General features: G+C 48.8%; 1 protein-coding gene across 8 annotated transcripts in view; it reads left to right on the top strand.

The window, feature by feature from the left end:
• The first annotated feature begins 8190 nt into the window (after positions 1–8190).
• Positions 8191–12486, top strand: part of ESYT2 (extended synaptotagmin 2) — a 76872-nt gene continuing 72576 nt past the window's right edge. For 2 of the 8 annotated variants that reach the window (XM_032643680.1, XM_032643682.1), the window contains exon 1: positions 8193–8687. In XM_032643680.1, coding sequence (XP_032499571.1) covers positions 8376–8687 — 312 coding nt within the window. In that variant the 5' untranslated portion in view covers positions 8193–8375. Of the gene's footprint in view, positions 8688–9098; positions 9263–9413; positions 9483–12486 lie in introns of those variants that run through there. The other 6 variants (XM_032643679.1, XM_032643681.1, XM_032643683.1 and 3 more) reach the window with 6 other exon arrangements.

A 12486-nucleotide genomic window follows, 5' to 3' on the forward strand; every position in this document is an offset into this window, starting at 1 on the left:
TCCCCAAATGCACCATATTCACAGGGCTATCTCCTCTCTCTCACCATCCCCACAATATTTGCCGAAAAAATGTCAGTAGAGGAAGTTAAAACAATCTTTCTCTCCTTGGACTTCTTAAAACAATTATTTTCTAAGTAACTTATTTGCCAATCACATTTTATCTTGTGGTGTTTTTTCTATCATCTTTCTTCAATAGATGACTCACAAGTTCATTTGATGACATGGGGACTGTTAGAGTGCTGGAGACATAAATAAAACACTGCCTGGACCTCTAGTCGCTCATAATCGCCAGGAGCGAGAAATATGCAAACAATTATTAAATAATGTGAAAGTGTAAGAGCTACTCATAAAATGCAGTGCATGAGGAAGTGGCAAAATGTGCCTGGAGGAAAGGAATGAGGATGGGAAGGGCCTCATTTCAGGTGGAACTTGAAGCACAAAAAACCCAGGCAGAGACCTGCAGAGAACATCTTAGGGGAAAAGAAATATAGGTGCAAGTGCAGAGGGAGGGAGAGGTTTGGAGAGTTTAGGAAATGTAATAATTGTATCTGTAACAGTGCTGTCCAGTAGAAATATAATACGGGCCACAGGGGTTATCATAAATTATCTAGTAGCCACATCTTAAGAAGTGAAAGGGGCTTCCCTGGGGGCACAGTGGTTAAGAGTCCGCCTGCCAATGCAGGTGACACGGGTTCGAGCCCTGGTCTGGGAAGATCCCACGTGCCGCGGAGCAACTAAGCCCGTGCACCACAACTACTGAGCCTGCGCTCTAGAGCCCGTGAGCCACAACTACTGAACCCGCGTGCCTAGAGCCCATGCTCCACAACAAAAGCCACCGCAATGAGAAGCCCACGCGCCACAACGAAGAGGAGCCCCCCCGCTCGACACTAGAGAAAGCCTGCACGCAGCAACGAAGACCTAACGCAGCCAAAAATAAAAATTAATTTAAAATAATAATTAAAAAAGTGAAAAACTCAGATGAAATCAAATTTAATAAAATATTTAATCAAATATATACAAAATATTATCATTTTGTCATATAAAATATATTTACAATATTGAGTTGTTTTATACTTTTTTAATACTGGCTTCGAAATCCGTTGTGTATTTTGTACTGACAGCACACCTCAGTTCAGGCTGGCCCCGTTTCCTGGGCTCACAGCCCCTCGTGGCCAGTGGCTTCCACACTGGGCAGTGCAGGTCAGAGCACAGGGTGTGTGAGTGGAGCGGGATGGCAGGAGACAAGGCTGGAAAGAGGGACTGGGCCAGTTTGTCAAGGGCCCTGGAAGGCTCGACATAAAGACTGAAAGTGTTAGGCTGGGCAGTGATAAGTCATTAACGTGGGAAGAGAAGGCTGTGGCTGAAGGGTGGGTGGGTGGGTGGAGAACTCCTGGAGCCCAGAGACTAGGTGGCGGCTTGGTGGCCTTTGGGCTCTGTTCAGCCTCGTGGCCTTTGTGCAGGCTGCTTCTCTGCCCGGATCCCTGCAGCTTTGACCCCTGCTCACGCCAAGGCCTCCTCTGCTTCACCTGTGTCTGATTCGCTTGTCACAGTCTCCCATATCCTCTTCCGTGTAATTTAAAAATGTATGTCTGGGCTTCCCTGGTGGCGCAGTGGTTGAGACTCTGCCTGCCGGTGCAGGGGACACGGGTTCGTGCCCCGGTCCGGGAAGATCCCACATGCCACAGAGGGGCTGGGCCCGTGAGCCATGGCCACTGAGCCTGCGCGTCCGGAGCCTGTGCTCCACAACGGGAGAGGCCACAACAGTGAGAGGCCCGCGTACCGGAAAAAAAAAAAATGTATGTCCAACTCCTTCACTAGACTATAAACCAGTACAGTTGCAGGTTGTGATAGAAACACAAAAGAGCTTTTTTTTCACAGTATTAAGTAACTTTATTACAAAAGTCGCATCACGATAGTGTCACTGTAGTGTGTGGATATGAAACCTACCTGCCATGTTAACTAAGGGCTGGTGAGAAGTCACTAGCAGCGTGTTTTACAGCCTGCAGTAAAAGTGGGAATTACAGGGTACCTACTCTGTAGGGATTGTGAGGATTGAAGGAGTAATTCTGTAGAATAGTGAGCATTTTGTGTCTGGCGCAAACTGAACCGTCAGTAAAAGTTGTTATTAACACTTTTATTATTGTTGTTCTTATAGGTTATCACCTAACCTACAAGCATTTAGAGATGAAAATGGGTGGGATACCAAAATTATAGGCTTCCTTTGTAAATTCACAAATTATCCACTACCATATGAAACCATAATTGGAGCACATTTTGGAATTTCAGAGGGCCCATCAACACCCCTTTCTTCTCTTAACCCACAGAGACTGTAGTGGCAGAACCCTAAATGCCCCTCGAGTCCGTGGCCCACTCTCCTTGAGACTGTGATGATTTCACGCCTGAGACTAGCTTACTAATCAGCTAAGTCAGAAAGGAGATTGTCCTTAGTGGGCCTAACACCAAAAGAGGTGATGCTTCAGAGAGACACTCCTGCTGTCCTGGGAGAAGAAGCAAACGGCCACATCAGGAGGGGTCATGTGGAGGGAGCCGAGGGGGAGCCCTGACTGTCAACCCCCAGAAATCAGGACCTGAGTCCTACAGCTGCAATGAACTTGGGAGAGGATCTCAGGTGAGAGTCTCCAAGAAGACCACAGCTCAGCCAACGCTTGACTTGCCTTTCTAGGCCTGAGCAGAAGGGCCCAGCCAGGCCGCGCAAGTATCATCTTCATTATCGGTAAACACTGAAATAGGGCTTGTGACTCAGTACTTGGCTCCAGTTGGGGACTCTAATAGGTACCGCCTAATTCAGACTCCTCCACGAACATCAGGGCTCCCCTCACAGGCACAGAGCTGCTTCGGGGCTCCTGAGGCCTGAGCTGTACTCAGTAGATAAGTTTCATCATGGAGACAAGCCTAGACAGGATTAACTCACTGCCACAGAAGGCTTCCCACAGGTGGAGACATACAAACAAGGTTTTGAAAGATGCATAGGAGTTTTGCATAAGGACAGAGGAGAAGTACAGTTCAGACACAGAGAGCAGCAGTGCAGGTGCAAAGGCACAGAGAGAGTAGACAGAGTGGTTTGGGGAGAGTGAGAAGCAGTGAGACCGTGCAGGGCACAGACCCTGGTAGGGGGGCGGGCGTGTGAGGTGAGACGCAGGGTCAGAGCTCTGCTTGTTCTGCAACGGATCTTTTCTTTAATTGTTATTATATTTAATTTAGTTGGCTGAGTTCGGTCTTAGTTGTGGCACGTGGGATCTTCGTTGCAGCGTGCAGGATCTTTAGTCGCAGCATGCAAACCCTTTAGTTGCGGCATGTGGGTTCAAGTTCCCTAACCAGGGATCGAACCTGGGCTCTCTTCTTTTGGGAGCGTGGAGTCTTAGCCACTGGACCACCAGGGAAGTCCCTGCAGAGGATCTTTAATTTCACAGCAGAAGCAAAACAAACAGTTCATAAGCAGGGAAGAGATTCAATCAAATCTGCATTTTATATTGGCCGTTTGATAGAAATAGGGACTTTAAAAAATAATTTTCCAAATAATTTCAAATTTAGAGAAAAAATTTGAGTACAAAAGTCTCCATCACCCAGATCATACAGCATGTGCTTCCACTTGCCTGTCCCTGTCTCACACTTATCATCTATCTACACACACACTTGGCCATCATCACTGGTCTTTCTCTGAGTCATCTGACAAAAAGCTTCAGATATGATTACTCATCTCCCTGAAATACTCCAGTGCCTGTTTCCCCAAAGCAAGGACAGCCCCTGCTCCACAACCCTCCCGGTCCAGAAGTAAAGATTGATTCAACTCTGCTGTCTAATGCACAGGCTGTCCCCCAAGTATTTCTTTTCCTTTGTGGCCCAGATCCCACTCGGGAACATACATTGCATGTAGTTGTGCCTCTTCAGTTTCCTGCGATCTGGGATAATTACAGTTCCTCAGTAAGAAAACAGGGGGCCCCCCAAAAAATAAAAAATTAAAAAAAAAAGAAAACAGGGGCCTCTAACACTTCACCTGTCCAGTGAGCCCCCCCCAGGCCACACCTGGATCAAGCTTTCTGGCAGAGACGCCCAGACATGCTGCTCTACTCCTCTCAGCTCGTGAAGTCAGGATGCAAAATCCCAACGTGTCCCTAGCTCGCTGGCAATATGTAGCTGGGTCACACCTGCCGGCTTTTCCCTTTGGGATTGACGAGTACCTAGTAGCAGGTATTAAAACCTCCACCTACCATCCTTAGCCTCCACTGATAACTCACTCCAGCCCTACGATGACGGCTAAATGGCGATTTCCTGCTTCCGTCACTCCAATGATTTATTTCGCATGCATTCCTCACTTGCTCCTTCACCTACATCGGTATGGACTCGTGGGTTCCTGTTTTACTCACTGGGTTGTAATCTGCCAACATCATCCTTGATTTTGCTGCTCAAATTACCCCAGATTTAATCAGTGGGCACCCCTCCCGTCGTCTCCTATGCCCTTTGGCATCATGTGATTCTTTGAAATTTTTCTTACTTTCTGGCACAACAAAATATTTCAGGCTTATCTTGTACTTACACTGCTCCAGCCCTGAAGTCAACTGTTTCTCAGAAGATCCCTGGCTCCTTTTGCTGCAGAATGGTATTTAGAAGTGAGATCTGGAAGCTACACGTACGTCTACCTGTACACTTACATCAAAACACACGAGTTCATACTCCCTCCAACTCTAATCCAACACCTCAGGGCTCTTTCCACCTCCCCCTTTGCATGCTTATGAGATCTCCAACAGCAAGAAGCCTGAATTGCATTATCCTGGATAATGCATTATCCTTGCACTATCCAGTGTATGTGTCTATTTGCCAGTATAACCAGGCTGACTGGTCACCAGTACTAGGCCTAACACTGTCTCCTCCGTGCTGGGGAGCAAAGGTCTCTAGGGAGCTTTTAAAGAGGGCAAGATTAAAGAGATACCAATCAATTAAGAAAATGTTGTAGTAATCTGGGCAAGCAAGCAAGGACCAAGCTTTTCCTGATTCCTCTAGTTGCACAGCAAAGAGACACACTCAGGTGGCTCAGGTAAAGAATGTGTGATTGTGTCACCAAAGAATCATCTGAGAAAAAGGAACAGGAGTCTTGATGAGTCTGGGAAAAATGAGACTCGTTGGTAGTGCCAACTAAAAATTGTCGCTCGCCATCTGCCTCTACAAAGATGGGGTCACCAGCCACTGCAGTCGCTGGCCTTCCACACCCCCTGAAAGGAGTTCAGGGCAGAGATCAGGAATGAGGCCCTTTGTGCTCTGCAAAAACTGGCAGAACAGGTCTTCGGATAGTTAGATATTTTCGGGAGACCATGTTATGAGCCCAATTTCTTGCATATTCTCATAGCTAGAAAAGCACTAAAATCATTTACAGAGACATCTGCTCCTCGTGACGAGCAGCCACCTTCTGCCAAAATGTGTGCTCGATTGCGTGTACCTCCTTCACCAAAATCACACATATACTGAACAACCCTCCGTCCCCACCCTGGCCCGCTGTTTGGAGCAGTTCCGCAGAACCATCTGAGAGGCTGTCTCCTGGGCTGTGGTCCTCATTTGCCCCCAATAAAACTTAACTCACAACTCCCACTTTGTGCATTTTTTTCAGTTGACAGTAGCATGAAAGGGAGGGAGGCAGACTGTGCCCCTCCCCTCTGCACTGAAGCCCACGTAGAGGTGCTGGGGAAGGAGCTAGGACAGGCAGAGGGGAAGAGGTGGACGAAGGGTTGATAAGGCCCAGTGCTAGGCAGGAGGGGATCTAAAACAAAGCAGAACGGATTGAACTTAAACTGAAGGCAGCACTTTTCTCTGAAACTAGAAAGGAGGAACGCAGAGGCTGAACCTTTACAGTTCTGCACTGGAACGCTCCCAGTGATGCTCCTCTTTCCTCTGAGAAAGCAGTGCCTTTCACTGGAGAATTGTCTGCAGAGAAGGTAAGGAAAGAGGTAACACGAAGAGGTCACAGGAGATTGAGGTAGAGAGTAAAATGTTAGCAAAAACCTAAGAACTAGGCCGGGCCTGCCATTAGACTCAGCAAAGAATGAGATGGGTTCTGCCTTGCTGGGAAGTGGCCAGAAGTTCAGGGGGGTCACAAAGGCAGCAGAGGCTGGAGGCTGATTGGTGCACAGCATGGGCCTGTCTCTTCAGTGTATTTTACATCCCTAGACCGCCCAGGTCAAACGCTTTATCACAGACATGCAGGATTTCTTGTGTGGCTCATGTTCACCCAACTCTTTATCTATAGGATGTGATTCTACAGCTTTTTAGAGGAAAGACTGCAAGACAGAAAGGGTCATGCTCCTTCCTGTGTTAACAAGGCAGCTACTTGTTTTGAGGTTGTAACTTGGTCTTGAGTGAAAGGTGGCATTAGAGCTTTAAGCTGTTGCGTAGGAAAAGGGGTAAGACTCACCATTTTACATATTTGCAACTCACATAATGTAATTTGGGAAGGAAAACCATTCCTTTCCTTGCTTGTGGTTTAGTGCCCTTGCCCAAAGTTGAGTGTTCTAGCCCCTGGAGCAATGTTTATGAGATTATATATATATATATATATATCTCCATAGCCACACACACATATATGCATACATAATTACATACAGACTCACAGATGAGGTGAGGGGAGGCGACCTTTATTCATTCAGTACCTGCTGTGCCAGGCACTGTGCTAGCGTGAAGATATGATGATACACATAATACAGTTCTTGCCCTCAGAGACTTCAAGCCTAGTTGAAAGATGAATGAGACTCTGGCAAAGTTACCAATGCACGCAGATGCTAGCCTTCCCACTGCCCCCAAAGTTCATGGGAGCAGCAAGTCTTCACTCACTGCGTTTAACAGGGCTGTGACTGCAGTTCTCTTCAGCTGATGATCCTCTTCATCTTTCAGCCTTTCACTCTCCTGTCTGCACGGCAAGATGGTCTGTGGGATATCACTGTTTTGTCCTGAAAATGGCAGTCTTTGCCCCTGCAACTACTGCACAGTTATCGTTATTCCAGAATCCCTACAATATGGCAGGGAAGGGCCCATGTGACACGAACACATCCGCCAAGAACTTAAAAACATGTAAGCTGCTACATTTCTCTCCAGTAGTCCCCGCCCCTCCTAAAGATGATCACGCAAGGCTCCCAGTAACATAAAGATTTGAAGAGCAAGAGAGGGGAAAAAACTAGCCCTATTGTTACAAACTGAATTAAAATATCCTTGGGACTCACTTAATATGCTTAAAAAACTTCCTCTGCAACTGTTTGGCTTTAAGGAGACTACAAAATAAATATAATTACCCTGATTGAGTTTTGTGGAAAGCAAAGCGATCAAGAGCTGTCTGTGCTTCTAGAAGCGATTCAGAACTCGCGGGCAGGATGTCAGCGCCCGCAGCAGAAGCTCTCGGGCACGGACAGCATCCTGCTTAGTGAGCGGGCGCTGGGTCCCCGCTGTCCCGCCGGGCGAGGACAGTTCCTGTCCCACGCGCACACAGGGGCCTATCCCGCACGCTCCTCACGCCTCCGGGACCGCTGAGAGAGTTCCATCAGTAAAACGTCTGCACGCTGGGGGCTCTCACCACAGCCGGGGACACACAGAACCACTCGGATTTTCTAACAGCCTGGAAGTGCCTTTAACAGTGACACCCTAAAACTTGGCAAGTGTAGCGCAAACTCAGGAGCGTGTACTTCTCCTTCCACAGCAGCCCTGCACGAACCGCGACCCAGGTGACGGGGCGAGCTGAACCCTCACCGCCCGCGGGTCCAGCCCCAGGAGCCGACCCTCACCAGCCACAGAACCCACCCCTTCCAGACTCACACCCTGCGGCCAGTGAGTTCCGCTCCTTGACGTCCACGCACGCCCCGCCCACATTCGCCTTATGGGCGCCCCGCCCCGCGTGTGGACGCCCACGCAGGACCCGCCCCCCTCGCCTCATCGGCGCTCCGCCCGCCCGCGCGATGACGCCACAAGGCCCCGCCCCACCCGCCTCAGGGGCTCTCAGCCAGGCCTGTGGGGTGACACCCACGCCGGCCTCGCCCACCCTGTGGCAGTGGCGCCCCGCCCGCCCGCGCGATGACGCCACACACCAGTCCCGCGCACCAGCCTTCGCGGGCCTCCCGGGTCCTGTGGGATGACGTCCCACGCTGGCCACGTCCACCCAACGTTAGGCCGCGCCCAGGCCCGGGGCCACGCCCGACCGCCGCAGTAGAAGCCCTCGACCCCTCGCCGCCGCCGCACCGCCCGGCGTGCTGACGTCGCACGGCGCCGCGGGCTGAAGCGCGGGCGGGCGGGCAGGGCGGCTGCGCTGTCCACTCAGAGGGCCGCTGGCGGGCGGGCTGAGGCGCGTCGGCCCGGAGCCAACCGGACCGCTGCGCGGCGGGGCGATGAGCGGCGCCCGGGCCCCGGGCCCCGAGGCCGGCGCCGCCGGGGCCGAACCCCCCGGCGCGGCGCTGAGCGTGGACGTGGCGGGGCTGCTGGTGCAGCTGGCGCGCAGCTTCGCGCTGCTGCTGCCGGTGTACGCGCTGGGCTACCTGGGCCTGAGCTTCAGCTGGGTGCTGCTGGCGCTCGGGCTGCTCGTGTGGTGCCGCAGGAGCCGCGGCCTCAAGGCCACCCGTCTGTGCCGCGCGCTGGCGCTGCTGGAGGACGAGGAGCGCGCCGTGCGCCTGGGGGTGCGCGCCTGCGACCTGCCGGCCTGGGTGAGTGGGCGCAGCGGACCGCGACACGCCCCCGGCCCTTACCTTCCTGTCCGCCACGGCCCCGCAGGGTCCGGCGTCCCCGCCCGCCCCAAGTCCTCCCGGGTCTGGGGTCTGCTCACGCCCCAGCCCACCCGCCCACGTTGGGGCGTCCTGACCAGGGCGGCACGTACGCCTGGGTGGGCGCCGGCGTCGGGCCTGGGCTGTCGCCGGGCCCAGCCTCCCGACCGGTCTCGGCCCGCGAACCCCTTTGGGTTGGCGCCTTCCCTCCGCCGCGCGGGTCCCGAGCAGGGCCGCACAGGTGAGGCGCTGTCTGCGCTGTCTTGCCTTGGCCACGTCGTCACGCCTCGCTGTGCGGTGCCGTGACTCCCGCCTGCGGAATGTGAGCTCGCGGCCGCCGGGTGCCCTGCGCGGGCCTGGACGCCACTCCCTGCCCCCTGCGGAAACGGCGGCCAGCGGTGTTGGGAGAAGGGCGGTTTCCTCCTTGCGTGCGAAGTCTCAGCCGTTCTTGGTGGTTTCTGGCACAGTTGAGGAGCAGTGGGGGTCCCCCAGAAGATTTGCTGGTACGATGATTGGAGGTGTGTTCCGGTTCTTTGGAAGTAACGTTATAAGCTGAGTAACTTTTATGTAGGGTGAACTCGAATCTCGGGTGAATTTGGGGGTGGGTGGGGCAGGCGTGGTATTGAGCGTTTGTGCCCCAAGCGGTTCTCTGCATATTTTACTTAGGCAGCGTGGAAACTAACGGAGTTGGTTCCCTCGTTCTTTCTTAACCGTGAGTAGGTGCCAGAGTTTCAGACGGTAGGAAACAGTGCTTGTTTTAAGATAAATGATGCTGCTGTTAGGCTTGATGTAAACTTCTCGGGAAGATGGTCAGCCAGTGAGTTTCAAAAGCGTCGTTTTCTCTTAGAGGAGAAAAGGGCTTGCAGTACGATCCCTGTTTCCAATCAGAAGACGCTTGTGAAGCAAGGCATGGAGTGCATGACACAAGGCAAACAGGTTGCAAAGCAGGAGTGCCCACGGCCAGGAGGAACTCAATGGCTTCTGCCTTGTGGTGACAAGTTGCAATTGCAGTAAGAACCTCACAGTCAGGGACTTGGGAAATTTAAAATTCCGTCAATACGTGGTGGACGTGTGGCACAGGGCTACTTGGAGCAATCACAGTAACCAGCGTGGTGTAGCTTTTTGCCAGAAGCAGGAAAGAGGAGGGTGGTGTAGAAAACGGGAACTCAGTAACAGAGGTGCGAAAAGCCAAGAGCAGAGGTGCACTTTGGAAATGCAGAAGGACTTTCAAGTGGTGTCTGGTGTCTTGTGTCACACCGAATTAAGTGATTCCAGAAGGTAGCTAAAAGCAGAGTAGGGGCATTACCAAAACAGCAGACATAATCAGGGCAGAGATTCACAGAAACTGGGGGTGCTGACATTCATAGACAGTTGGTTATAGAGCAGTTGGCTAACATCAAATTTGCTTGTAAAAGCTGTGAAATGCACCCCATTTTCACATAATGAATTAACAAGTATCGTTGTTACCATATTGAAGGACAGGGCAAATTATTATTATTTTTAGCAGAAGAAAAGGGTGATTAGCCGAAGCTTCCTTCCTTGGGTTTCTCCCCGGTGTGACTTAAACTCATGAACTGTGGTGTTCATGTTGTACAGTAAAGAATTTATGTTTTTTCCAAAATTTTTTACTTGTTCATTCCAAATTTGTGTGTGTGCTCATGTCACACACAGATGTATACTTAAACATGCCTGTATTGCTTAGAAAGCTACTGTGAGGATTCACACGAAACTTGACGGTGATCATATCCAAGAAAAGCACTAGGAATCTGGGGTTTGAGGCAGATTTTTTAATACTTTTTTTAATTGTAATACCCATGTGTTGTTTTCACGACAAAACCAGTGAATTACACTGTCTAGAAGTGGACCTGCTGTTCTGCTGTAGCCAGGGAGTCCGTGCGTAAGAAGAGTTAAGTTTTCTGTATCAGTAGTTCTTTGATTTTTACAGTACATACTTAGGTTCTTGGGGTTCAGAACTTTGGGCTGATGTTTTGCTTCGAACAACATATGTTTGTATGGATTTCATAGTGTGTCATTGACAGCTGTGATTCATAGCAGGGTAGAAGCAGAGCAAAACTAATGTGGGGCTCACTTCCTAACCTCCCTTTTGAATATGTTCACTGACAATTTTTCTTCTGTTTATTTAGTAAAGTAAAAATTTATACTGGCTGTAAAATGAGATGATTAACAAATATGAATACTTGGAGAAAAAAATGCATATACTGTTTCAAATTAAGGCTATTAGGATATGAAAAATGGCTCTCAACGTGATAATTCTGTAAGACCTTGATCCTACAGCTTTAATGTATACCACATTACTATTCATTCTTTACTTTTTTTTTTTTTCCTCCCCCTTTAACAGGGAAAAGGCCTGCAGGTTGGAGTTGGTAGATTGGGGACTGGCCTTTTTGTTGTATCAGTGGTCTCCCCTTGTTAATTGGGCCCTGTAAAATTAGACTGTGGTTGAAGAATATTGTTGAAGAGCTTTTATAGACGTGAGTAGGGGTGATTGCCCACTGCTAGTTTTGTTTATTTGAAAAATTAGAACTTGGTGTGAAGTTTGTCCTTTTCCTGCTTTCACTACTGCCAATAAATGCTGATTCCATGGCTGCAAATAAGTAGAGACCCAAACCTGTCATAAATGACAACTGGTCTTTTATTCCTCTAATACTTTGATGATTGAGATTTAAAGCGTAGTGAACTTCTGTGTTCTGTTTTTGTTATTATGCACCAGCTTTTCTTTAGGGAGAGCTTTCTTCCCATGGTTCTTCTGGTAAGTTCAGGAGAATTTAACTATAGCCAAAATTTAATATGTATAGGCTAAGAACCAAATGGACAAAAGAAAAGAATACACTTTGGTCTCATGTAAAGGAAGGGCAAATACTTTTATTCTCAGTGTTAATCATTGACTTATAGTTTAAAAAATTTTTGTGAACACTTGTAACAGACTTGTAGCTAAATCGGGATCCACAGTTTAGCTATTTTAAACTGTGGTTGCAACTTGAGCATCTAGATCCTAGAGCAGTTATGTGCTTTGAGAAGATGTTAGAACCTCCTCAGAGCTGTGAAGGGGATATGGATAATCTTTGGGTTTCTTGTTTATGTGCGCACTACTGCTGTTTTTCAAAGAGAAAAGGGACAGTCACCCTCAACACCGCTGTTACGCTGTCTAAATGCTTCATGAAGTTAGAGCAGAAGGCCCCATCGTTGCTGGACACAAAGCAGTAACTATTTGTTTTTTAGTTTAAGCTAAAAGCTGGATTTAAATTTAGGATATTTGCATCCATCAGGTTGTGTGCTCTGGTTTTTCTGCATCAGATGAATATTAGCCTCACTTTACATTCAAGATGGGAGCTAGGACTGAACTATATATAATTTAAGTAGATACAGGAATTGAAAATATATGTAGTATATTTATGTTAAATTATATTAAGTTAATACATGTTGTGTTAAATCATATTAAATATGTTTATAAAATATAGACCTTGATCCTGTGAAGAACCGATGATGAACAGCTGACTCATGAGCTATTGTTCTCCTTAGGCCTGGTGGACCTCTTTCCTATTTTCTCTGTGGGTTTTCATGATTTCTACATTGGTTGCAACATTTAACCTTGAATGATATCACAGACATTGTGAATAGATTAAAACCCATTGAATTGTACACTTTAAATGAGTGAATTGTATGGTATCTGAATTATATCTCAGTGCTGTTAAAAAAAATTATAAACATTGAATTTCTCTTA

Source organism: Phocoena sinus, chromosome 9 (assembly GCF_008692025.1).
Source record: "Phocoena sinus isolate mPhoSin1 chromosome 9, mPhoSin1.pri, whole genome shotgun sequence".
Lineage (NCBI taxonomy): Eukaryota > Metazoa > Chordata > Mammalia > Artiodactyla > Phocoenidae > Phocoena > Phocoena sinus.